The sequence below is a fragment of the Panthera tigris genome, chromosome A3 (assembly GCF_018350195.1).
Source record: "Panthera tigris isolate Pti1 chromosome A3, P.tigris_Pti1_mat1.1, whole genome shotgun sequence".
Lineage (NCBI taxonomy): Eukaryota > Metazoa > Chordata > Mammalia > Carnivora > Felidae > Panthera > Panthera tigris.
The window spans coordinates 399013-425758 of record NC_056662.1 but is presented as its reverse complement, the minus strand read 5'-3'; the positions used below and the strand labels follow the sequence as shown (position 1 = coordinate 425758).

Below are 26746 nucleotides of genomic sequence, written 5' to 3'. Positions count from 1 at the left end.
AGCCCCGGTGGTCAGTGGGTCTGCCTTCGAGCAGGTAGGTCTGCCGGTCAGGCCCCGAGGCCGAGTGGACGCCGTGGTGGGAAGATGCTGGTGGTGGGCGGGGCTGTGGCCAAAAGGGCCTCGAAAGGCAGGCCAGGGGGCCGGGATTTGATGTTGCTGCTCTTGGGGGGTCGGGGAACAGAGCTGCGCATCACAGACGCCCTTGCAGCAGTGGGGGAGGGCAGAGCACGTGTCTTCCAGCAAAGCCTCCCTCTTTACCGGATTCCTGCCTCTGTGCCTGGTGATCTCTGACCATCTTAGAGCTCGTCGTTCCTGCTCACATGAGTGTGCCTTCTTGTCTGCCCGGTCCTTCCTTGTGTCCCATCTAGCAGCACAAGCCGGGGTGCGCCACGGATTGGCAAAACACGTCCCTTTGTTTTCAAAGGCATGATGTTACTGGAAAAGATCCAGCCTGAAGATGGTAGTTTAACCCTCCTGGAGTGAAGACGGGGAGCAGACCTCTGGTGGCAGCTAACGAATCACAGCCGTGTAGTTGCAGTAGGCGGGGCTGCTCTCCCGCCGTTGAGGGTGGGTCTCAGGAATGCCTTGACATTACTTAGAACGGGGTTAGGGGAAACCAGCCGGGGCGCAGCTGCTGCAGACAGCAGGCGGTGAACTCCCACGTCGTCGCCGTCGTCGCCCGCAGGAAGTAGAAAGACATCTGAAAGGCTTGGACACGGTTGAAGACTGTTCACCCAGTCAACAGGGCTGCGCCGTCCCTGGATCTCAAGGTTGGGTCCCCATGACTCTTCCATGGGGTCTGCTCGTGGTCTTGAGCGTAGGGCTGCCTGCCTGCTCGCTCCAGGTGTTTGTTTCTTCTAATCGTTAAAGTATGCCTTCTCTTTATAGAAAATAAGGTAAGTGAAGTATTAAGACAATACCTTTTTTCAAAAGTTGAATTTAATTTAAAAAGCCACAAGGGGCTCCTGGGTGGTTCAGTTGGTTAAGTGTCCAACTCTTAGTTTTGGCTGAGGTCGTGGTCTCATGACTTGTGGCTTGTGGGATCGAAACCCAAGTCAGGCTCTGGGCTGACAGTGTGGAACCTGCTTGGAACTCTCTCTCCCCCCCCCTCTCTCTGCCCCTCCTCCCCACAGGTTCTCTCTCTCAGAATAAATAAATACACTTTTAAAAAAGGAAACCACTGGGGCACCTGGGTAGCTCAGTCAGTTAAGCGTCCGACTTTGGCTCAGGTCATGATCCCACGCTTCGTGAGTTTGAGCCCCACGTCGGGCTCTGTGCTGACAGCTTAGGGCCTGGAGCCTGCTTCAGATTCTGTCTCCCTCTCCCTCTGCCCCTCCCCTGCTTACACTCTGTCTCTCTCTCTCTCTCTCTCTGTCTCTGAAAAATAAATAAATATTTAAAAACAAAAAAAAAGGAACCCACAAAACTTCATTATTTCCTTCTCCCCTTAACTGTTCTCTCATATTTGGCCTTCCACAACTTTTCTGTTTGCCAATACCTTCCTGATGCATTTCCCAATATCACGGACACTAAGTGAAATAAGGTCCTTTCATTTACAGTTTGTGTTTTAGTTATAAGACTGTTCCGGTTGAGCATGGAACTTTCAAGAGTGTGCGTTGCCTGGGAGTGCCGGGGTGGCTCAGTCAGTAAGCATCCGACTTCGGCTCAGGTCATGATCTCGCGGTTTGTGAGTTCGAGCCCCCGTGTCGGGCTCTGTGCTGACAGCTCAGGGCCTGGAGCCTGCTTCGGATTCTGTGTCTCCTTTTCTCTCTGCCCCTCCCCTGCTCGTGTTCTGTCTCTCTCTCTCTCTCTCTCTCTCTCTCTCTCTCTCAAAAAAAAAAAATAAACATTAAAAAAAAAAAAAGAGTGCCTGTTGCCTGGCAATGTTTACTTTCTAACCAGAACGTGAACTTTTGAAATGTGTGTGAAGTGGTGTACAAATTTAAATTTAATCGTTTTTATGCTTGGAAAGCATCTATTTCATCTTCTGACTCAAAATATATACCAATTTGAGTAATATTCGTGGCAGCTCCTTTTTTTTCTTAAAGGGACAGACAGTATTTTTAGGGTTTGTGGTTACAGTCTGTGTTAAGAGTAGCTGATAGACATGGGGGAAAGGGTGGGGGTGTGATGGTGTCCAGATGAGAGTCTGTTTGTAAGATAGGCAGCCTGTTCTAGATGATTGGAGAGTTTTATGTTCCGTTTTGATTTTCTTATGTAATTTGCTTTGGGAACAAATAGCCTTGCTTTTCTAAACACAGGTGAAATTGACATACAGCGAAATGCATAGATGTTAGTAGATTTCAGGGAGTTTTGGTGTATATATACAATTGTGAAATCACTATCCCAATTAAGTGATAGAGTATCTCTGTCATCCTAGAAGGTTCCTTTTACTGTCCATAATCACTTTCCTGGTTTATATCACAACAGATTGTTTTTCATATTCTTAATCTTTTTGTAAATGGAATCATTTTGTATCTAGCTTGTCTTACATAATATGTGTGAGGTTTTTTGTTTTTTGTTTATGTTTATTTTTGAGAGAGTGTGTGAGCTGGGGAGGGGGCAGAGAGAGAGGGAGACAGGGTCTGAGGCGGGCCCTGTGCTGACAGCAGAGGGCCGACAGGGGGCTCGAACTCACCAACTGTGAGATCGTGACCTGCACTGGTTGGATGCTTAACCAACTGAGCCACCCAAGCGCCCTGAGGTTTATCTGTTTTACTGCTTGTGTCAGTATATTACCCTTTTTTATTGATGAGTCATGTCCCTATAGAATAGTCCTTTGTTGCCGGCCGTTTGTGTTCACTCTTCTTAAAGCTAACGTAACAGTTCACATGCGATGGAGGAACTCTGACGTCAGGCAGGTGCAACCCTCCGTCCTCCTCCTTTCCCAGATGGACCCTGTGTGTGAGGATGTCAGACTTTATAAACTCTGAAAGTCAGGATCGATGTTTTTTCGCTTTCACCTTTCATATATATATATATATATATATATATATATATATATATATATATACTTTTTAATTTTTTTTAATTCTTTATTTACTTTTGAGAGACAGCGAGACAGAGTGCGAGCGGGGGAGGGGCAGAGAGAGAGGGAGACACAGAATCTGAAGCGGGCTCCAGGCTCCGAGCCGACAGCACAGAGCCCGACGCGGGGCCCGAGCCCGTGAACCTCAAGATCCCGACCTGAGGCCGAAGTCGGACGCTTAGCCGACACAGCCACCCAGGCGCCCCTCATATATATTTGTGAAAAGCGGAGAGGAGGGGCGCCTGGGTGACTCAGTCGGCTAAGCGTCCAACTTGGGCTCAGGTCGTGATGGCCCCACGTTCAGCTGTGCCCTAGCAGCACACAGCCTGCTTGGGATTCTCTCTCTCCCTCCCTGCCCCTCCTCCACTTGCTGTGCGCACTCTCTGTCTCGAAGTAAATCATCTTTTACCCAGATACTTACCAAAGGCTCCATTCCTTCCTGAAAGTGCTCGTTTCTGATACCATTTCCCTTTGGCCTAAGTGACTCTTTGGCATTCATTATAAGTTAAGTCTTTCTCTTGGTTTCTTTCCTTCTTTGTGTTTCTGAAAATGTCTTTATTTCACCTTTGTTTTGGAGGGGTGTTTTTTGCTGCAGATAGAATTCTGGTTGGATGGGTTTTCTGTTTTAGCCCTTTAAAGGTGTGCTCACTGCCTTCTGGTTCCCATTCTCTCTGATGAGAAGCACGTAATTCAGATGATTGTTCCTATGTAATATGTCCATTTTCTCAGTGTACAAGATTTTCTCCCGATCTTTAGCTTTTGCAGCACGGTGACTATAAGGTGCCTCAGCAGGATCTTCTTTATATTAATTTTATACCCTGCAGCCAGAATAATCTTAAAACATAAGCTGGTTTTTTTTGCCTGTTCCCGTAAACTGTATTACTGGGGACCTGTGTTCACTGATTTCGAGTGTCCTGCTTCACTAAACTCACTCCCCACTCTCAGATTGTATTTCCTGTTTATCATAGTATTCCCAATGCCTGGCATGTGGAAGAAGGACTCAGTAAATATTTTTCAGATAAGTGATCATGGAGAATGATGAATGCTGTGTTTTGTGAGTGAAGTTACAGGCATTGGAGCCCAGCGGGGCTCGTGGCAGGGTCTTTATCCATCTGGTCTGGTGCTGCCCTGCCCTCATGCCGCCACACCTTGCCATCGTAGTCATAGGGAGGCTGGTGGGGCGCCTTGTTCAAGAACACTTGTGTGTTTGATGCACTCAGCAGACCTTCCTCTTAGCGTTGGAGAAACGTGCAAAGTGGGGGATCTTGTTTCTGTGTTCTTTGGTATGAAGTATTGTAAGGGTAGTTGTTCCATGTTACATGATAACTTAAATTTAATGAAAATTCCAGTTGGAAAAAAACCCATAAAATATGTTGAGGATACGCGGTTGGAGGGTCATGCATGGGCTGCCGAGGTCTCCAGTCGAAGGTTGTTTGAAGAACCTCTGGCCACCCACGTGTCGAGTGCCCTGGATGTGCCAGGCGGTGTTAGGGAGCCTGGGAGACCCGACTGTGAAGTGTCAGGGCACAGTCCTCCCACGGGTCCTCCTCAGATACAGCAGCCGCTGCACTTCTTTGCAGTAAGTGGCATTTGTTTTCTGATTTTTGGATTTGTCTTCTGGTTTAAGTTTTCCCATTTGTTGTGTAGTACCTTTACAGTTTCATTGCCAGAGAAAAACCGTAAATAAATCATTAATGAAGTAAGAAGAATGAACGGACAAGGGACAGCTTTGATCTTTCTTGGATGGTTTCTGTTAAAAATGCCTTCGCCTCTCACATGGCTTTTCCAGCCGTTTTTATGGGACAAGAGGGTGCCCTTGCTGCTGTCTGGCCTCCAGTTGCTTTATGTTGCAACCAACTTCTTTGAATTCTTCCATATTGATTGAAAATGCATATTCGAGACATTTCTTTTTTTTTTTTTTTTTTTTTTTTTATGTTTATTTATTTCTGAGACAGAGACAGAGCATGAGCAGAGGAGGGGCAGAGAGAGAGAGAGACACAGGATCCAAAGCAGGCTCCAGGCAGCACAGAGCCCAACGTGGGGCTCAAACTCACAGACCGTGAGATCATGACCTAAGCCAAAGTCGGATGCTCAACCGACTGAGCCACCCAGGTGTCCATCACCTTCTTTTAAACATTTTTTTAAAATATTTATTTTTGGGAGAGACAGAGAGAGAGCACGAGCAGTGGAGGGACAGAGAGAGAGGAAGACAGAATCTGAAGCAGGCTCCAGGCTCTGAGCTGTCAGCACAGAGCCTGACATGGGGCTCGAACTCACCGTGAGATCATGACCTGAGCCGAAGTCGGGCACTCAACCGACTGAGCCACCCAGGTGCCCCTCAAAACATTTCTTCTTTAAGTCACCTAAGTTTGTACCTCTATCTTTGTTTTGTATTTGTGCACGGTTACTTTTGAGGACTGAAAAAAGTGTGACCATAACTAAACCTACACTTGTCCACAGTATATAAACATAAGGGGCCATCTGCAGGACCTAATTTCCCTTAAATAAGTCACAAGAGACCCATTATGTGACTTCGAAGGCAGGGCTTGCACCTGCTTCTGTAATTAAATCAGGTTTTATTGGAGCACCCCTGTGCCCATTCTTTCACACAGTGTGCTTTCCGGCTTCAAAGGCAGAGCTAAAAACTGGGGACCCAATGATGGAGACTGGCCCACAAGACCAAAATGTTTACTATCCTGCCCTTAAAAAAAGCTGGCCGATGCCTGCTCCAAGGCGAGTAACCCTTGGAAGACCAACACCAAAGTAAAGCTAGGGTAGGGTCTGTGCGGACTGTCCCGCAGCCAGCCCACCCCTTGCCGATGCGGGCACTTGGCTTCGACACAGTTACGTTAGGTCAGAGCTGCTGGCCATACCATTATGACATAAAGGAGGTTAGTTTCCAACTCTCGTTTGTGATGCCAGAAAACTGCCAGGGGCTTGAAATTGTATCGGGAGGGGGTCCACGTGAGGATGTTTGCTGGTTCCTGGGGTCAGCTAGACCCTGGGTGACTGGACCCCTTGTCTGGGTGCCTTCCATCAGCTGTGGCCAAAACAGACAGACTTGCCCACAAAAGAACAGCTTTCTCTTTCTGCAGTACTGCTTGTTGGAGACTTCCTGGTTGCAAGAGGGAAGTTTAGCCCATGGGGATGAGCTCCAGACCCCTGGTTACAGGGGCATCACTGGCCAGGTAGACTGGGCTTCTCAGTACCCCTGACAGCCCAGCACACCGAACATGCTAAGTAAAGCTGTCCTGGAGGCGACTCATTAAAAAAGCACCTTCTGGGAAGGGCAGTCATGTATCCGGAAGCGCTTTAAAAAAATTTTGTAATGTGTATTTATTTGTGTGAGAGAGAGAGACAGAATGTGAGCAGGGAAGGGGCAGAGAGAGAGGGAGACACAGAATCCGAAGCAGGCTCCAGGCCCTGAACTGTCAACACGGAGCCCAACACGGGACTCGAACTCATGAGCTGTGAGATCATGACCTGAGCCGAAGTCGGATGCTCAACCGACTGAGCCACCCAGGCACCCCATGTTTATTCATTTTGAAAGACAGAGAGAGACAGAGCATAAGCAGGGGTGGGGCAGAGAGAGGGGGGGACACGGAATCCGAAGCAGGCTCCAGGCCCTGAGCTGTCAGCACAGAGTCCGACGCGGGGCTCGAACTCACAAGCTATGAGATCATGACCTGAGCCAAAGTCAGACGCTCAACTGACTGAGCCCCCAGGTGCCCCCGGATGCACTTTTAGAAGAGGTCTTGCAGCAGCTGATGTTCTGAGAAGGACAACTTAGTAGATTTTATAAGTGATAACTTTATAACTGTATTAAAAGTTCAAACAATACAGAAGAGCATAATGACTTAAAAAAATCAAGCCATGGTATAGAAATGGATGAATGTTGGGCACCTGGGCAGCTCAGTTGGTTGAGTGTCCACCCAACTCGATTTTGGCTCAGGTCATGATCTCACAGTTTGTGGGATTGAGCCCCGCATTGGGCTCTGCGTTGACAGTGTGGAGCCTGCTTGGGATTCTGTCTCTGCCCCTCCCCCACTTGTGCTTGCTCTCTTAAAATACATAAAGAAGGGGCGCCTGGGTAGCTCAGTCGGTCGAGCGTCTGACTTTGGCTCAGGTCATGATCTCACGGTTTGTGAGTTCGGGCCCCGCGTCAGGCTCTGTGCTGACAGCTCAGAGCCTGGAGCCTGCTTCGGATTCTGTGTCTCCTTTTCTCTCTGCCCATCCCCCGCTTGTGCGCGCGCTCTCTCTCTCTCTCTCTCTCTCTCTCTCTCTCTCTATCAAAAATAAATAAAGTAAAAATGTAAAAAAAAAAAATACATAAATAAGTGTTAAAAAAAAAAAAGATATGGATGAATGTTACACAGCCAAGAAAATGTCCGTTAACCTCTGGTTCCTAGTTTTTCCCAAAAACAATCAGATGCTTACCTTCTAAAGATGTTTGCATGTCTTTTACATAAAAGCATTGTTGCACTTTTCCTTGAATTTGACATAGAAAAATCAAGGTGGTGCTGATGAAATTAGCATCCCTCAGTGCAGGCAAACCCCACCCTTGTCTGCACCCCCCTCCCCCCACTTGTCGCCTGTGTCCTTGCAGGTTTGCGATGTTTGTATCCATCAGATTTGTTACCACAGCTCCCGGTGCTCTTTAGTCTTGTTCTAGGATTTCCGTGGGTTCAGCACCTGCCCACAGACCCGTTACCCCTGGTTTCCATTTTTGACTGCTGCCTTTTGGTTTGTGTTTTCACTGGCTGGGTTTTTCAACAGATCATTTTTTCTAGAAGCTTCTTGTTCCAGAAGTTCTCATGTCCATGTGAACATTAGTCTGTGCCTCTGTCTGTGGAGAGCTTGCCTGATCATAACATTATTGGGTCAGGAGTGTTCAGATAGTTGTCCCGCTAACATTCTGATGCTGTATATTACAGATTTGTGCTACTCCAATTATGAGGGAGAAAGCTGCCAGTCACAAATGACTCAGGATGCTTAATAACTTAGTTTTTAGGGGCACGTGGGTGGCTCAGTCAGTTGGGTGTCTGACTCTTGATTTCAGCTCAGATCGTGATGTCACAAGCTGTGGGATTGAGTCCAGTGTTGACAGAGCAGAGCCTGCTTGGGATTCTCTCTCTCTGCCCTTCCCCTGCTTGCTCATGTATATGCACGTGCCTTCATGGGTTGGCGGTGGGGGGGGGGGGGGGAGTTTGGATGTAGTTACTGGCAACCCACTGAAATTAGGAAAATTAATTTTAGATTATTTTATTGATCTTTCTTAAGGCGGTTCTGTCTGAGACTAGGAAATTTTGACATTCAGTGCAGTAATATTAGTGATATCTGGCATACATACTGAGTTTTAAATAATACTGAGTTTTCAATCATAATTTAAAATGTGAAAGTTTCACAGGGTACTGTCTTCCATCAGATTAAGTAGCTGACTGCTTCTAGATGTTGTAGGCATACGAGCATATCTCCTGTGGAGGGCTTGGTTCCAGATAAACCGCAGTAAAGCAAGTATCACAATAGAGCCAGTCAAATGAATGTTTTGGTCTCCCAGTGCCTATAAACGTTCCATTTACGTTAAACCATCGGCTGGGGAGTGTGCAGTAGCCTTATGTGTGTGTAAAAAAAAAAAAAAAAAAGTACAAGCCTCAATTTTAAAATACCTTATTGCCAAAAAATGCCAACCATCATCTGAGCATTTGAGTCAGAATCACTGATCAGAGGTCACTGCAACAAATACAGTAACAATAAAAGGTTTGAAATATTGCACGAGTTATCAAAATGTGACAGAAACAGAATGAGCTAATGCTGTTGGAAAGGAGACTTGCTTGATACAAGGTTGCCAAAAACCTTCATGTGTTTAAGAGAAAAGTACAGTGTGAAGGAGGTATGCCCAGAGCTATTTTTAGAGAGCAGGCAGAAACTGTTACTTAATGGGGTTTAGGGGCCGACTACTTAATAGGCGTTGGGTCCCCGAGAATAAAAAGCACAGAAGTTACTTAGGGGCACTAGTTGGGTTTGACGGTGCTCTGGCACTTGCGACGCGGCCTCACGAGGCGAGGCAGCGCTGGCTCCGACTCGGATGCCGAGAGTGCTGCTCCATGAGCATCAGTAAAGACCCCTGCTCCTGGCGGATCTCTCGGCTCCTTGCGAACCTGGTCTGCTGAGGTCTACGGGTGAGAGAACTGCAGTGATTTGCCTGAGGCCACACAGCTGGAAACTTTCGGAGCTGGGCTTAGAACCCTCACATCCTGATTCCAGAACCCACGATCTCTCTCTTGGCGGTGAGACTTGTTTTCTTTTCCGCCCTTAGCGGCACACCACCCATCATCCCCTGGGCCTAGGGGCGAGGTGGTTTAACTGGTGTCCATAGGCCAGGGCGTGGTGCCCTCGGTTTGGGTTCAGATCCTGACTTCACCCGTCTATACTTCTGTCTCCACATCTGTGATACCACTGCCACAGAGCCTGCCTGGTGAGGGGAGGGGAAGCCTGACCCCTGGGGGCTGCCACGCTCCAGGAACCCAGCCCGGTGGGTGCTCACGGCGGCCACTGGAGGGAGTCGAGGAACCTGGCACATGGGGGCCGTCCACCCCTGCACCCCCCTCCTGTCTGTTGTGAGCGTTAACCTTTGCATTAGGTGTGGTAATTAGGTGCCCACAGGAGGGTGGGGGGTGTGGGAGCTGTCTTGTGTCTCCTGCTGTCACTTCTCCCGCCACAGGCCCAGATGACCCCACTCTCCTGTCCCAGGTTCCTCATTCTGTTCAAGTGTGTCCTCCCCAGACAGTTCCATGTAGAAGGCAGGAGCAGTACTTTTCCCAGACTCTTACATTGATGTATTCTTTATTATTTTTTTAATGTTTGTTTATTTTTGAGAGAGAACGTTTATTTATTTATTTTAAGTTTACTTATTTTTAGAGACATCACAAGTGGGGAGGGGCAGAGAGAGGGAGAGAGAGAATCCCAGGCAGGCTCCACACTGTCAGTGCAGAGCCCGATGTGGGGCTCGAACTCACGAAACCATGAGATCGTGACCTGAGCTGCAACCCAGAGTCGGAGGTTTGACTGAGCCACCCAGGTGCCCCACACATACAGATTATTAAATCAGTATTGAGTTTAAAAATTATGTCCATCCCTTTATTTTTCAGATGGTTGATCTCAGGCCAGGGTTGCAGGTGTTTGATGGCACTGGGAGCTGCCTAGACCCATCTTACTCCTATCACAGAGGCAGAGTAGGGAGATTGGAAAGCTCCCCCCCCCCTTTTTTTTAAATGTTAGATATTTTCTTTAATTTTTTTAAACGTTTTATTTTTGAGAGACAGAGACAGAGCGCAAGTGGGGGAGGGGCAGAGAGAGAGGAAGACACAGACCCCGAAGCAGCCTCCAGGCTCTGAGCTGTCAGCACACAGCCCGACTCAGGACTCGAACCCACGAACCGCGAGATCATGACCTGAGCTGGTCGGACACTTGACCGACCGAGCCGCTCAGGCGCCCCAACACGTTGCCTGGTTTTTACCAGTGGTGATATTTTGCCAAAATATGAGTGTTTTGTTTTGTTTTAATTTTTAAATGTTTTATTTGCTTTTGTGAGAGAAAGTGGGGGAGGGACAGAGAGAGGAGGAGACACAGAATCCGAAACAGGCTCCGGGCTCTGAGCTGTCAGCACAGATTCCAACATGGGGCTCAGACCCGCAAACTGTGAGATCATGACCCGAGTCGAAGGACACTCAACCAACTGAGCCACCCAGGTGCCCCTCCAAGCTGTAGTTTTAGATCATCACCAGGATACTGATGTTGATACGATCTACCAGTCTCACTCAGATTTCCCATCTTCACTTTTACTCATTTGTGTGCACGGTGACCTCTGTTCAGTGTTTTCGCCTGCATAGGTTTGTGTTTGCACCGCTAGACTCAAAATACTGGAGGTCTCAGTGCCACCGGCCATCCCCGCGTTGGCCTTCGTACTCACCCCTCCCATCCTTGACCCCTTGGCACCCGCCCATCTGCCTTCCATTTCTGACGTCGTATCATTTCAAAAATGTTCTGTAAGTACAGTCATACACTGTGTAGCCTTTTGGGATCGGCTTTGTGTGTTCAGTGGCATTCCTGGGAGGCTCATCCAGCTTCTCACGGCAGTTATTTTGTTTTCGTTTGCCAAGTAGTATTTATTACGTGGTGTATTCACATCCCAGTTTTTTAACCATTCAGTTGAAGGACATCTGGACTAATTCTGGTTTGGGGCTGTTAGGAGTAAAACTGCTCTGAATGTTGTGTGTAGGTTTTTATGTGAACAGTGTTTCCTTTTCTTTTGCATAAATCAGCCAGGAGCAGACCTGCTGGGTCCTGTGGCAAGTGTGTGCCAGGTAATTTTCCAGTGTTTCCTGGAGTCCTTGTAATCGACCTCTCGCTCTGCCTCTGTGTTCACGCAACCTCGCGTACTTTGCATTTACCAGGGTTTCATATAAGGGACTCCTACGTTGTCTGTTAGGTCTCACCCCTTTCACTCAGCAGCATGCTTTAAGGGTGGTTGTGGGCCATTCCCTTCGTGCTGAGCAGTAGTCCACTCTACGGACAGACCCCTTTCTGTTGATCCATTCACCTACCGATGGACATTGGGTTGTTTCCAGATGTTGGCTGTCAGGAATAAAGCCGCTGTGACCATTGGTGTGTAAGTCTTGGTGTAGACCTGCGTTTTCATCTTGCATGTGTAAGACCGTACCCAGCAGTGGAGTGGCTGGGTCGTGTGATAAGTGTGTGTTTGACTTCTTAAGGCACTACCAAGCTGTTTTCTGAAGGGTTCTGAAGGGGTTGTGGTGTTTTACGTCTTCAGCAGAGTTCATGTTACTTCACATCCTTGCCAACTTACTTGATACGGCTCATCTTTTTTTTTTTTTTTTATGCTTATTTATTTAAAAAAATTTTTTTTTAATTTTTTTAAATTTATTTTTGAAGGAGAGAGAGAGAGAGAGAGACAGAGCATGAATGGGGGAGGAGCAGAAAGAGAGGGAGACACAGAATCCGAAGCGGGCTCCAGGCTCTGAGCTGTCAGCACAGAGCCTGACCGGGGGTTCAAACTCACAAACCGTGAAATCATGACCTGAGCCGAAGTCAGACGCTTAACCGACTGAGCCACCCAGGAGCCCCTTAAATGTTTGTTTATTTTTGAGAGAGAGAGAGAGAGTGCAGGTGGAGGAGAGGCAGAGAGGGGGTGGGGACAGAAGATCCCAAGCGGGGTCTGCACTGATAGCAGAGGGACTGGGGCTCGAACTCACGAACTAACTGTAAGATCACGGAGCTGAGATGAAGTAAGACGCTAACCGACTGAGCCACCCAGGTGCCCCAATACGGCTCATCTTTTTAATGCAAGCCGTTCTAGTAGAAATGTAGTAGTATCTCATTTTATTTTGCATTTCTGAATGACAGCGACGAACATCTTTTCATGTGCTGTTGACCATCTGTATGTCAGTGTTGCTGTGGCTAATCTATGCCCTTTGCTTTTCCATACAAATTTTTAAATAGGTTTCTCAATTTCTATCAAATGAGCCTGCTAGGATTAGAGTTAAGATTGTATTGTATCTGTAGATCAATTTGGAGAGGATTGGCATCTTAACAGTATTGACTCTTCTGATGCATGAACATTATAAATCTGTATTTTTTAAAATCTTTGGTTTCTCTAGGCAATGTGTGATTTTCAACATAAGGGTCCTGTATTTCTTCTGTTAAATCTGACTCCTAAAAAAATTTAGCGTTTTGGATGCTGTCGTAAATGAAACTTGAACATAATAATATTTTCCAATTGCTTACTGCTCTCAAAAGTATGGTTGTTTTAAATATCATATTAGTATCCTGTGATCTTGCTAACTTCACTTCTCAGTTGTTGGTTGGTTGGTTGGTTTTCTGTTTGTTTTGTTTGTTTTTTGTGGATTCCTTAGGATTTTCTATATAAACAACCAAGTCATCTGTGAATAGGGACAGTTTTAGGTCTTTTTCTTTTTTTCCTGTTGCAGTGTTCAGGGTCCTATGACAATGTTGAATAGAATTGGTGAGAGCAGGCGTCCTTGTCACATTCTGGTCTTAAGGGGAAACCCACTCCTAAGCATATCAGCTGTAGGCTTTTGGTCAGATGTCCTTTATCAGACTGAGGAAGTTTCCTTCTATTCCCAATATCTCCTGAGAATTTTTAAAATCATAAATTGGTATTGAACTTTGCCATATGCTTTGATTGAATCTCTTGGGATGATCATGTGGTTTGTCTCATTTATTCTATAATGTAGTAGATTACATTGGTTTCTTTGGAAAGTTAAATCAGGCTTGCATTCTTGGGATAATTTCTACTTGATTAGATTCTATTTGCTAATACTCTGTTAAGGATTTTTGCATCTGTGTTTATGAGGGATTTTTTGGTAATGTCTGTGAGGTCATGCTGGTTAAGACACGTAAAGAGCAGATCCCTCTTCCTCTGTTTTTGAAAAAGTTTATCTAAGATTAATGTCATTCCTTCCTTGAATATTTGTTAGAAAAATCATCAGGGCCTGGAATTTTGTTTGTGGGAAGATTTTCTATTACCGATTCAATTTTGTTAATGTTTTTAGGACTACTCAGATTTTTCTGTTTCATCCTGTGTTAATTTTAGTAAATTGTATTTTTCAAGGTACTTGTCCGTTTCATCTAATTATTGGCATAAAGTTGTCTATAATCTTACCATCTTTTTTGTGCCTGTAGGGTCTGTAGTGATGACCCCTCTTTTTTTCCTTCCTCGTGTTACTGATTTCTGTTGTTTTTTTTTTGTCTGGCCAGTTGTTTATTAATTTTATTGTTTTCAAAGAGCCAACTTTCATCTTTGCTAAATTTTTCTATCACTTATCTGTTTTTTATTCTGTTGGTTTCTGCTCTTTAATATTTCCTTCCTTCCATTTCCCTTGGGTCTGCTCTGCTTGCTTCCAGCGTTACAAGCCTGAATCTTAGGTTTTGGCTCACATGTTACATTTTATTATTTAGTTCAAAATATGTTCTGTTATTATGATTTCTTTGAGCTGCATGTTAGTTTAGAAGTGTGTTGGGTGATGTTAAATACTTGAGGTTTTCTCAGAGGTCTTAGTGTTGAGTTTCTAACTTAATTCTGCTAAGCTCGGGGAGCACACTTTGCATGATTTAAATTTATTGAAATTTGTTTTAGAGCCCAGCATGTGGTATATTGGTGATTTTTTTTTCTTTTCTGTGTGTTTATAGATGTTGAGGGTCACATAAGTGTCATTTAGGTGATGGTGGTCAGTAGTGTTCTTCAGGTCATCTGTTTTTACTTTGTTGTTGTTGTTTGTTCTGTCTGTGTCTGAGAGAGGGGTGCTGAGATTTTTATAGCAGTGGGTTGTCTCTTTCTCCTTTTAATTCTGTCAGTACTTGTTTGATGTATTTTGACACTCTGTTGTTTTTAACATTCATTTATTTTGAGAGAGAAGACGTGTGCATGCAAGTTGGGGAGAGGGAGAGAGAATCCCAAGCAGACTCCACACTGTCAGCACAGAGCCTGACGTGGGGCTCAGTCTCATGAACTATGAGATCATGACCTGAGCTGAAGTCGGATGCTTAACTGACTGAGCCACCCAAGAGTCCCATTGTGTTTTATCCATTCTGACAGTCTCTCCCTTTTTTTTTATTTTTAAATTTACTTCCAAGTTAGTAGCATATGGTGTAATAATGATTTCAGGAGTAGAATTTAGTGATTCATCACTTACATATAACACCCAGTGCTCATCCCAACAAGTGTCCTCCCTAATGCCCCTTGCCCATTTAGCCCATCCCACCACCCACAACCCCCTCCAGCAACCCTCAGTTTATTCTCCATATTTAAGAGTCTCTTATTTTTCTCCCCCTCTGTTTTTATGTTATTTTTCCTTCCCTTGTGTTCATCTGTTGTGTTTCTTAAATTCCAAATTCCACTTGAGTAAAGTCATATGATATTTGTCTTCTCTAATTTTGCTTATTAGCATAATATACTCTAGTTCCATCCACGTTGTTGCAAACGGCAAGATTTCATTCTTTTTGATCTCTGAGTAATATCCCACTGTATGTATATACCACGTTTTCTTTATCCATTCATCAGTCAATGGACATTTAGGCTATTTCCATACTTTGGCTATTGTCGATAGTGCTGCTATAAACATTGGGGTGCTTGTGCCCCTTCAAAACAGCATAGCTGTATCCCTTAGATAAATATCTAGTAGTGCAGTTGCTGGGTCGTAGGGTAGTTCTGTTTTTAATTTTTTGAGGAACCTACACACTGTTTTCCAGAATGGCTGCATCAGTTTGCATTCCCACCAGCAGTGCAAGAGGGTTCCTCTTTATCTACATCCTCGCCAACATCTGTTGTTGTCTGAGTTGTTAATGTTAACCATTCTGACCAGTGTGAGGGGGTATCTCAGTGTGGTTTTGATTTGTATTTCCTGGATGATGAGTGATGTTGAGCATTTTTTCATGTGTCGGCCATCTGGATGTCTTCTTTGGAGAAGTGTCTATTCATGTCTTTTGCCCATTTCTTCACTGGATTATTTGTGTTTTGGGTGTTGAGTTTGATACGTTCTTTATAGATTTTGGATACTAACCCTTTATCTGATATGTCGTTTGCAAAAATCTTCTCCCATTCTGTCGGTTGCCATTTAGTTTTGCTGATTGTTTCCTTTGCTGTGCAGAAGCTTTTTATCTTGATGAGGTCCCAGTAGTTCATTTTTGCTTTTGTTTCCCTTGCCTCCGGAGACGTGTTGAGTAAGAAGTTGCTGCGGCCAAGGTCAAAGAGGTTTTTGCCTCCTTTCTCCTCTAGGGTTTTGATGGCTTCCTGTCTTACATTTAGGTCCTTCATCCACTTTGAGTTTATTTTTGTGTCTCGTGTAAGAAAGTGGTCCAGGTTCATTCTTCTGCATGTCGCTGTCCAGTTTTCCCAGCACCACTTGCTGAAGAGACTGTCTTTATTGCATTGGATATTCTTTCCTGCTTTGTCAAAGATCAGTTGACCATACGTTTGTGGGTCCATTTCTGGGTTCTCTAGTCTGTTCCATTGATCTGAATGTCTGTTTTTATGCCACTACCATACCGTGTTGTTGATTACAGCTTTGTAACACATCTTCAAGTCTGGGATTGTGATGCCTCCATCTTTGGTTTTCTTTTTCAGGATTGCTTTGGCTGTTCAGGGACTTTTCAGGTTCCATACAAATTTTAGGATTGTTTGTTCTAGGTTTGTGAAGAATGCTGGTGTTATTTTGATAGGGATTGAGACAATCTTTTTTTTTTTTTTTTTTTTTTTTTTTTAAATGTGTATTCATTTCTGAGAGAGACAGAGAGAGTGTGAGTAGGGAAGGGGCAGAAAGGGAGACAGAATCCGAAGCAGACTCCAGGCTCTGTGCTGACAGCTCATGGGGCTTGAACCCGTGAACCATGAGATCATGACCTGAGCCAAAGTTGGACATTTAAGCGACTGAGCCACCCAGGCGCCTCGAGACAGTCTCTTCTTTTTATTGGAGTTCTTAGTCTAAAGAGTTCATTTCCCTTTTTCTTTCTTTTTTTTTTTTTTTAACGTTTATTTATTATTGAGAGAGAGAGACAGAGCATGAGCAGGGGAGGGGCAGAGAGAGGAGGAGACACAGAATCCGAAGCAGGCTCCAGAGCGGCTCCGAGCTGTCAGCACAGAGCCCATCGCGGGGCTCGAACCACAAAGTGCAAGATCATGACCTGAGCCGAAATCGGACGCTTAACTGACTGAGCCACCCAGCTGCCCCATCTCCCTTTTTCTTTTAGCCTTTATAGCTATCCTTTGCATTTCTTTATTTAGAGGTTGCTCTGGAGATTACAATAAACACATGTAATCCTGCACAGTCTCTGTGGTGTGGCCGTGTTCTCGCCTTCACAGGCACAATCACCAACTTTAACTTTGCCTCTGGCCCCACTCCTCACACCCCTTTATGTCATAGTTGGATGTGTTGTGTCTGTGGACCTCCTGGCCCCTACTAGCAGTGTTATGATGTTTTGCCTAGAACAGTCATCTGGAATAAAGTGTGTCAGCGCTGTGCTTGGAATCTCTATACTTTTTGATGTTTTCTTTGCATTTTTCTTATAGATTAGCCTACCATGGCAGACCAGAGACAGCGCTCACTCTCTACCTCTGGGGAATCACTCTACCATGTTCTGGGGCTGGACAAGAATGCAACCTCAGATGACATTAAAAAGTCCTATCGGTGAGAGGCCACACGCGGGGAGGACCTCGTACCTCGTGGGGTTTGACTTGCATTTACCGAAACCAGTGTTTGTCCCTGGCTGAGCTGACCCCGTGTCAAGCTGGCGATGGTTCCACCACACGTTGTAGCCTACAGCTCTCAACTGATATTTTCTCGGCAACAACAAAGTAACACTTTGTGGGTGATACAGACGGTCTGCCCTGGAGCAGCCAGGTCCGGAGGGAAGCAGGTCTGAGCCTGCTCCGTAGCCGGGGCTTTAGAATGCTCAATGATTTGCTCTTCTCCGCGCGGTGACAGTAGTCCCCTCCCTGTGGCGGTCCCAGTGGAACTTACACACAGCTGCACGGAGTAGGCCATAGGAGGCAAACCCCCCACGAGTCCGCACCCTCAGCTAGTTGTCTCTTGTGTTCCTCACGCGTGTGATGCGTGAGCACGGAAAGCAGGCCCATGTTGTGCTCCCCTCGCGTGCAGTCACTTCATGGGGCACCTGAGCAGTTAGCCTGCTGGGACACTAGAGGTCGGCAGTGGGTTTGCCTTGGAGCTGTTGGAAGAGCCCTCCCTCCCCCAACCCCCTCGCAGGCTGTGCCTGCGGCCACTCCCTCAGGGTTAGCCTCACCCCAGGACCCTCTTCTCTGGGGCCGGGTCAGGGTCAGGGCCAGGGCCGGGCAGTTTGCAGAGATTTCTCCGGATCTGATAGTCTGGTACTCTGGAGAGGCGGAAAGTGCCGCGGTGATGCATGAATGTGTCCTCCACGGGGCCCTGTGATGGGTGTGTGTGAAATAAGGGACAAAGAAATGGTTTCGATTTGCAGAAAACTTGCCTTGAAATACCACCCTGACAAGAACCCCGATAACCCGGAGGCGGCAGACAAGTTCAAGGAGATCAACAACGCCCACGCCATCCTGACGGACGCCACAAAAAGAAACATCTACGACAAGTACGGGTCGCTGGGGCTCTACGTGGCCGAGCAGTTTGGAGAGGAGAACGTGAACACCTACTTTGTGCTCTCCAGCTGGTGGGCCAAGGTGAGCGGAATGGGCGGGGGGCGGGGGGTCCGGGCGCACACAGTCAGACCGTTCGGTCCAGGGGCTCTGCTCAGGGGCCCCGGTTCCCGGGTGTGGGGCAGCCTTTCTCCTCGTCCCGTGCGGACGTGGCCGGCTCGCTTGCCTGTGTGCAACGGGCCGAGAGGGCACAGAGCGAGCCCGACACCGAGCGGACGTTCTCTGACGAGTAAGTTCCTACAGAGACCGGCCTCGCCAGGGAGCTTTTCCAGCGCGTTTTGGACGCATGTTTTTGTCGTCGTGGGGGAGGACGTGTTTGAAATCTGACTTGAGAAACTTTTGACATTTTGTCCGGTGGTTCTGTTTTGAACGCTTGTCCTTTTCCTCACTTGACTCACAACCCGTGTCCCGTGAAGGCCCGAGGGTGTGACGGCCCCGGCCACCAGGCGCCGTGGTGGTGGCCAGTCAGCCCCGTAGGCCCCCCCCCCACCCCCCCCCCGGAGGCTCCCTTTCCAGAAGCTTACAGAGCTCGGTCTCTCAGTGTCCCCGCTCCCCGGGCCGTGAAGGGCTGCGAAGGGCGTCTGGGCCTGACACGCCCCCCGGAGCGGCCTCCGGCTGGCCGCAGGGTGGGGGTCCCGGAGGCCGCGTGGCCGGGGTCCCGGAGGCCGCGTGGCCAGCGCCCCCTGTCGTCCACCCGCGCAGGCGCTGTTTGTCGTGTGCGGCCTCCTCACCTGCTGCTACTGCTGCTGCTGCCTCTGCTGCTGCTTCAACTGCTGCTGCGGGAGGTGCAAGCCCAGGGCGCCCGCGGGCGAGGACGCCGGCTTCTACGTGTCCCCCGAGGACCTGGAGGCACAGCTGCAGTCGGACGAGCGGGGTGAGTGGCCGCCGAGGGCCGCTGAGCGGGGCGGGGCGGGCCGGGCCGGGCCCTGAGCCGTGTCGACCTGTCTTGTCAAACAGGAGGGCACTGACACGGTGCCGGAGTGTTTGTGGTGGTCGCTGGGACTGTTGAGGTGTGAACGTGGACACTTGAGGTAAAAGCAGACGCAGAGGGCTGTCCCCACCCGCGATCTGAAGCGGCCGAAGTTCCACGGGACCCAGCAGGTGGGGAGGGACCGAGGGCTGGCGGTGACCTGAGGCGACGGAGGAAGGTTGCGTTGGGTGGAGGTGCGCAGGTAGCCTCTCCCCTCCGACCTGTGACCCTGGTGGAGCGGCCAGGCGACGGAGCTTTGTCACGAGGACGGTGTCGTTGGGGGTCACACGTGCGCTCGGGAGGCCCGGTGGCGAGGCTCCGCCCTCACACGATGAACACGCACGTGCTTGCTTTTCAGAGGCCGCAGACACGCCGATTGTCATCCAGCCAGCGTCCGCCACAGAGACCACCCAGCTCACGGCCGACTCCCACCCCAGCTACCACACCGACGGGTTCAACTAAGTTCCGGAGCCGCTGTGATAGAGGATAGCCCAGCACCCGGCCACTTCACCCTTAGAATCATGAACTGTAGCCGCAGAGATGGGGAGGGGGCTGCCCTGGCCACGGAGGAGGAGCAGCCGCCAGCCCGCCGGGGCCCTTCCCACCTCTGTGCCCGCCCGCCCGTCGCCCCCCAACACGTGAAGTGCGTCGCATGCAGTATTTAAAGCAGTGTAGCTACGGTCCTCTTCTGTTCTCTCCTTTTTTAATAGCATGTCTGGGGCCACGTTCCGTGTGTGTCTGTGTTGTGGGCGCGCCGCGGTGTGGCCGCGTGAACCAGACGCCGAAGCAGTCTCGGGGCTCACGAGTGGCCGCACCGGCCGTGGCTGCTGCGTAGGGTCTCCCAGCCGGGCAGGCTGGGGCCGGAAGGGTGGCTCCTTCCCCTGTGTTGGTGGCGGCCAGAGGCGGGTTCTGGCCGGCGGCAGCTGTGAGGTCCAGTCCCTGTCCTGTGCTCGCCAGCCGTGTGGTCACAGCCAGAGCCCCTGGACGCGTTCGTTGCCTGGGAGGAGCTGGGCACGTCCTCCCTCCGCCCAGCGCTGGTGGCCTTTTCGTGCTGTGGGTTTGTGCGGGGCCGTTTGCCTTGGTGGCTTGGCCTCGTGGCTGGGTTTTCCTTTGGGCGAGTTTGTCGTGGAACGTGTCGCGGGCTCTGCTGACCCCCGGATCGCGTTTTCTGCCCGGATGCGGCCCGGGACCCCGTGGCACGCGGTCCCTGGCCAGGCTGTGGGACGTGGTTCTTCCGCACTCCCACTCTTGTGCCCCGGCCACATTCCAGCCACCTGCCCTCCCCTCGGGTCACCCTCCACATTCCTTCAGGCCCGTCCGGGCCTCCCGGTGGGCTTTCTGGACCTGGAAGAACCACAGGTGGTGGTGGCGAGCCAGTTTGTCGTCAGAGGGGCTGACCGTCCAGGCCCAGGTTGCTGGCGGAGCAGGGCCGAGCGGCTCTGGGAAGCACAGTGGTGAGCGCAGCCCTCTTCTCTGCGCTTCCCAGAGCTCCTCCCCTCCTTCCTTCGCCCGATCCCTTCGGCCGCCGTGGATGGGTCAGGCGGCGCTAGAGACATCAGGTTCCCAGAGGAGGCAGCACCCGGACCGAAGGTGCACCTGGTGCCCTTGGCTGGTGAGGCAGCAGCCGGACTGTGGGATCCTCCTCTCACCGCTGTGTTGAGCAGCACCTTTTGTGGAGCTGGAAGTCAGTCTTGTCTGTGCCCCAGAACTTGTGGGTGACGCCCCTGCCGCGGGGACTGAGGAGACGTGGGTTATGATGTGCCCGTGCCGGCCCAGAGTTGAGAGTTGCCCCACACCCCCAGCAGCGCCAGAGGTGCCGTGGCTCCCTGCTGGGCCTGCACTGGCCGGTGGAGACCCGCGGGGCCCACGTGGGCTTGGCTGCTGCGGGATGCGTCCTGGATCTGCAGTGAAGGACGAGGACGCCGCCGGCTCAGCCGGCTCAGACGTCCCGGGTCGCGCTCCTGACGCCTGCCGCCTCCGCCCGCGGGGCCCTCGCTTGTCTGCCACCCGGGGCCTCGAGGAGAGCAGGTTCTTGCTGTTGGCCAGGAAGTGGCTGGAGGGATAGCAGTGTGAGGACAGAAAGCGGAGAGCAGCCGTGTGAGGGCGGAGCCAGTACCGGGCCCCTGGGCAGGTGTTTGATCCCACTTTGTTGTTTTTTGTCCATTAAAATGATTGTGAAGACGTCCAACGAGAGAGAAAGTATGCACTGTGATTTTAAATTAGAAATAATTCGCTAAAATCTGACCTCCATTGCCGGCTCTGGGACCAGGGAGGAGGTAAGACCACGGAGCTGTTCTCTGCCAGTCCCAACACGGCAGCGAGATGGAGCCTGAGAGGCAGACTGTGGTCGGCCTTTGTGACGTTCTGGAAATACCTTTGGGAGTTGTTTTTCCCCCAGAATGGCCAAGAACTAACTTCAAAGCCTGGACTTAAGGTAGAAAGCCTCCCCCTCTGCTGCTGGGACCTGCAGGGGACCACGCACCTCTGTGCTCAAAAAACCCCGGGGCCACTGCATGCGTCTGGGGAGCCCCTCGCCAAGTGTCCTCCAGCCACAGGACGGGACGCTGTCCTGGGGGCCGGGGGGGGGGGGCGGGTGGGTGTTGCAAGAGGGGCCGGGCAGGAAGTTTGTCCGACCAGTCCTTTGAAGAATGTGTGTAGTTGAAGTGAATCGTGGCAGTGGGGACGGTGACGATTGCCCAGGGGCCTGGGATTCTCCCTGCCTGGCCCTGACTTGGCGATTCTGAATGAGAGCCCCCGGCTGTGCTCACTGTCAGCCCTGGGCGTGTTCCCTTTTTCTGGAGTGTTCTGTGTGTTTCCCTGCTGTGCACTTGCTGAGTCTGGAGGGGCACCCTGTTCACTGGCCACATGGGGGCGACTGTCTGCCTGCTGCGCAGCTGTGAGAGCTCCTGGCTCTAGGACACCCCCACCCCACCCCCGCTTCCCTTCCCGTGGAGGGGGGGCCCCCCCCCGTCCCCCTCTCCCCTCCCCCTCCCTCTTCCCTCCCTACAACCCCCGTGCCGTCCCCTTCCCCCCCACCGCCCGCTTCCCCCCTCCACTTACCTCCCCCGCTTCCCTCCCCCACACACCCACCCCCCTCGAGCCAAGGCCATGTGTGGCCAGAGCGCGCCGGGCCAGTGCGGGCTGGAGCCCGTCCTGTTCCACAAAGCGTAGGGCTTGCCCAGATGCCCTCAGGGGCCTGGCAGCAGCGACCGCTTCAGGATGGCAGGAAACACGCAGGAGACTCGCGGGGCGTCTGATGGTGGCTGCTGGTGTTTGTGTTCTGTTCCTGCCCCGTGATGTGGTCTTCTTTCCTTTCTCTTGTCTTCCTTTGGCTTTGTTCTGTTTTCAAACTGCTTTAGATAGGACCGCTCGGCGTGTGAGCTTTCCTAGTTCCCTGGTCAGTCGGCGTGGTTTGGCACCCATGGGGACCCACTGGAGAAGCCAGAGTGTGCTGGGGTTAGAGCAGGTGGCGTTTCCACACCCTTGACCACCAGGCGTGGCCACGAGGCTCCTGCTCCAGGAAAGGCCTGTTCCCACGAGTTCTGACGGCAGGGGGGGCCGTCGGGTGAGCTCCTGCTGGAGGAGTGCCCGCTGGCCATCTGGGAGACGCTGGGGTGACGCCACCGGCAGGTGGGGTGGGCGCCTGCACGCGGGCTCCCACCGGGGGGGTGGGGCCCTGCCCGGCCTCCCCCGGCTCTCGGCAGATCCCACCAGAGGGACGGACGTGAGGGTGTGGGTGTGGGAGGAGCGACCTCATTCCTTTCTCAACACGCTGATCTGTGAGCCCGTGTGACACAGGACCGCCCTGTTTGTTTTTGTTACTTTGGTTGTGAACCCTCCTGTGGAATTGGCGAAAGCTACGTTTTTACTGTCCTTACGAGCACGGCTGGCGTCGTCTGTGCTATAGGTGTGGGCAGTGGGTGTGTGTGTGTGTGTGTGTGTACATATGTGAATATGTATATATCCCGCGGCAGGCGTGACTGCTGCTGTCCAGCGGCAACAAGTACAATAAAAGCTGGCCCCAAAACGGCCTTGGGTTTCCTGGTGAGTTGGGTCAAGAGCAGGGTCTTGGAGGCAGGTAGGCTCCTTCGCCGGGTGCGCAGAAGTGAACACCGACCCGCTTGTGTCCCTAGGGTTTGTGTGAACGGCCAGGTAGGGTGCCAGGGCTACCGTGGTGGACCGTCCCCCAGTGCCACCCCCGTCTCTGGGGGCCCACCCTTCGTGCTCACCTGACACTCCAGTGAGTGACCCTTTGGGACCTCCAGGTGGCTGGAAATCTTCCCTCCCTCGAAACATTAAAACCAGTTTTCTAAGCATAGGATACAGCCCGTGACAAATGCATTCTAGAGGGGATGCTGTCTCCTGCCCACAGGTCTGCTTTGGGAGGGGTCCACTGGGAAGGAGCAGGGGCCACACGGGGCCACCCTCCAGGAAGGGGCTGGGCTCAGGGTCCACAGGCAGTACCTTTCGCAGATTTTGTTTCCCTAGGAAATGGGACAATGTTTCAGGCTAAGAGAGGGAAGGCAGTTCACTCTGGAATAGACACGTGTATATATACATTGTTTTTAAATACTAAATACAAATGCATGGAAACAGCCGTCCATGCGCCGGTTTGTCCTGTTGCTGGAACCCACAGAGGTGGGCAGGTGCCCCTGACCCCGGCTCCCACGTGCACCCTTGAGGGCCAGGCTGGAGGGTTAGGATGGGTCCCGTGATGATCTCCATTTCGTATGTCTGAATGTTGACCTTAAAATAAAGATAACTGTTGTAAAATAAATGTTTTCACCGCAAAGCAGGCGTGTGTTTTATTTAAGGATCCCTGCGGCATCCTCTTTTGGGGGGGTCTTGCACCGGGGGGCAGGGACCTCACTCCCACCTGCCTGGCCCACGTGTGGACAGAAGCCCCTCCTTGGTTCTGTTTTTCACCTCCATTTTCTAAATACCACAAATAGGGTGAAGAGAGGGTCCCGTAAGCCCAGGGCGGCTTGGACTGTGGCTTCTGCGGCCCTCCTGGGACATGTCCCAGCAAGCCGCTGGCCGAGAGCCCGTGCTTCCACTGTCCCCTCACTCCCACCTGGCTGACTTGGTAACTCCTACCGCCTCAGCCTGGAACCGCCCCTGTCCCCCACGCAGACGGCAGATCACAGAACGGCCTGGCAGGACGGGGTGGGCTGCAGGAGTCCAGAACAGCACGCCGGGCCTGGGCCCGAACCCTCAGCGGGTAGCACAAGGTAGGCAAAGGGTGACTCTGGGGGCACCTGGGGCAGGCTGGCCACCCCCCGCTGTCCCCTGGGCCTGTGCTGTGTCCCCCCACCCCCGGTTCCGGCCAGGTCACCCCAGTGCCCGTCCACCCAGGGCATCACCGTGGAGTGCACTCGGGTCCTCGTGCCTGGACGCTGCTGTGCCTCCCTCCTGGGTCGTGTCTGAGCCAGTGGTGACCCGGCACTGCATCCTGGTGTCTCCTCAGCAAGGCCACCCTCCACCCCAACCCCCATCTGGTCCTCCAGCCGTCACGGCTCCACGGGGTTCAGAGTTTCACCCCCACACACACCACACCGCCTTGGTGGCAGACAGACAAGAACAGCGTGTGGCCCGGGCCCCGTCAGGCACCCCTGGACTGTGTGCAGGTCGCAGCATGGGGTTTCCGGCCCCACTCCAACTACTACTGTGCCTCTCTTTCCTCATCTCGGAGATTGAGGTCTCTGCCTCAGGGCACGTGTGTCCCTGGGGGGTTCGTGTCCGGCCCACACAGTGGGGCGGGTGGCCCAGGGGCCTTGGCTTTAGGTGGGAGAGGCCACCCTGAGCCAGGAGGCCCGTGGGTGTGACCACCCAGTCCCGGCCACAAGTGTCCCCTTCCATACCCTTCCAGTGACTGTCCCTCACACCTGGGACCCCCCCCCTTGGGTCAGGGTACTGGGTCGTCTGTTCCCTTGGTCTTAGAGCAAAGCAGAAATACTAGGAAAAAAATTAAGCAGCATAGAAATGCTAAAAGTAATTTAACAAACACCTTGAAACAGACCCTCCTTCTGGACATAAATTTGAAGCCGTTTGATTTAGATTTTCCATAAAAGGAAAGCTGACGGTGAAGCCCTGTACCTCGCTCCCCAGCCCCGCGTCCCCCTTCCAGCCGTGGCCACCAGAATTTCAGTCTACTTCTGCCTGTGGTTCTAACCCTGCCCACTGATGTCAGCAGCCATAAAGCCGATTTCATTCATGATTTTATCGACCTCTCAAATTTTGCCTCAACTGTAGCATGCTGTTCTCAGCATGCGTCTTCCTTCAGTGCAGGTGTTTTGAAAACCCCATCGTGGCTCCACGTAGGTTTGGTTTGTTTGCTTCAGCTGCTGTATGGCCTGCATCCTAGAACTAACCACAAGTGGTCGACGGCCTTGCTAGCTGAGGACGTGGCTTTTCGGTTTTTCGCTGCTGACCGAAGCCGGGCTGCCGGGAGCAGGTGCACGCACGGCCAGCGGGCCGTGGCTGGGCACCCATCCGGAAGCCCGTGGACTGCGCCGGTCACCGTCACCACTGGAAGCGGGGAAGAAGCGGGAGGGGGCGACCGGGAAGTGGCGGGACGTGGCCCCCCGCGGCGGGGGCAGGGGTCTGGGGACCCGGGGCACCGAGGGCCAGGCCGGGGGCGGGGGGGGACTCACTCCCGCTCAGGAAGACCGCGGCAGCGACTCCGCGAGAGCAGCTCGAGCGGCCACGGGCCGCGGGCAGGACACGGGGGAACCGGGGCGTCCGGGTCTGGAGGGGTCCCCGGCGCGGCCCCACCCGGCGAGCGCACGGCCGCTCGCAGCCCCGGACGCCGGGCTCTCTCCTGCCGCAGAGGGACCCCCGCTCCTACCGTTTCTCCGCGGACTCCGCTCACCGGCCCCCCCACCCCAGCCCCTCTCCGTCCGGGTGCGCGGTGCCGCGCGGGCCGGCTCCCCACGCTCGCTCGGCGGCTCCGCTGGCGCCGGGGCCCGGGGGCGCAGCGGGGGCGCGGGAGGCTCGGAGGGGGCGGGGCCAGCGCTAGCCCCACCCCCGCCACGTGACGGCGGGCCAATCCTCGGCCCCCCGGAGGCCGGTCGGTGACCAGAGAGATGAGCCTGAGGACCCGCGCCGGGAGCCAGGCCCACACCCACCGGCGCGCCGACCCCGGGCGTGTCGCCGCTGAGGCCGATACCGCTCCCAGCTCAGCCCCTCCTCTGGCCCCGTCCTGTGGCGGTCAAAGAGGTGGGTCCTCGTGAACCCCATGTGCGAATCACCCCATTCTTGCCCTTCTACCCGAGGCCAGCTAAAAACCCACCCGCTAACCCCCGCCGGGCCCCTTCGCGCCTCTGAATCTGCCGCTCCCTCCCGTCCTGCTCAGAGCAAACCCACGGCTCCGGGCTGCGGAGCCCGAGCGAGCCCGGCCAGGAATCCGGGCACCTTGCGGTTCGGTGGGGGGCGGGGCGGGGCGGGGGGCAGCTGAGGCCCCGTGAGGGGTGGAGTCTTGCCCCAGGCCCGTAGCAGCCCCCAGACTCCACTGCTGACAGCCTGG

General features: G+C 51.9%; 1 protein-coding gene across 4 annotated transcripts; it reads left to right on the top strand.

Annotated features, from left to right (window-relative positions):
- The first annotated feature begins 555 nt into the window (after window positions 1–555).
- On the top strand, window positions 556–19945 carry DNAJC5 (DnaJ heat shock protein family (Hsp40) member C5). Of its 4 annotated transcripts, XR_006215324.1 has the most exons (6): window positions 8319–9315; window positions 17133–17250; window positions 18062–18275; window positions 18954–19125; window positions 19209–19282; window positions 19580–19672. XR_006215324.1 is itself a non-coding variant. In XM_042979886.1 (5 exons), the coding sequence occupies exons 2-5, from the start codon at window positions 17144–17146 to the stop codon at window positions 19681–19683; spliced, it is 597 nt and encodes a 198-aa protein (XP_042835820.1). In that variant the 5' UTR covers window positions 556–567; window positions 17133–17143; the 3' UTR covers window positions 19684–19945. The 4 variants fall into 4 exon arrangements, 3 of the variants coding, with proteins under 3 accessions (XP_042835820.1, XP_042835818.1, XP_042835819.1); XM_042979886.1 differs by lacking the exons at window positions 8319–9315; window positions 19209–19282 and adding an exon at window positions 556–567 and having other exon boundaries at window positions 19580–19945; XM_042979884.1 differs by lacking the exon at window positions 19209–19282 and having other exon boundaries at window positions 8320–9315; window positions 19580–19945.
- The last annotated feature ends 6801 nt before the right edge of the window (window positions 19946–26746 follow it).

Coding starts and splice junctions, on each gene's coding strand:
- DNAJC5 (XM_042979886.1), top strand. CDS start 17,144: ATGGCAGACCAGAGACAGCGCTCACTCTCTACCTCTGGGGAATCACTC. Junction 17,251..18,061: donor GACATTAAAAAGTCCTATCG/GTGAGAGGCCAC, acceptor TTCGATTTGCAG/AAAACTTGCCTTGAAATACC. Junction 19,126..19,579: donor GCTGCAGTCGGACGAGCGGG/GTGAGTGGCCGC, acceptor CTTGCTTTTCAG/AGGCCGCAGACACGCCGATT.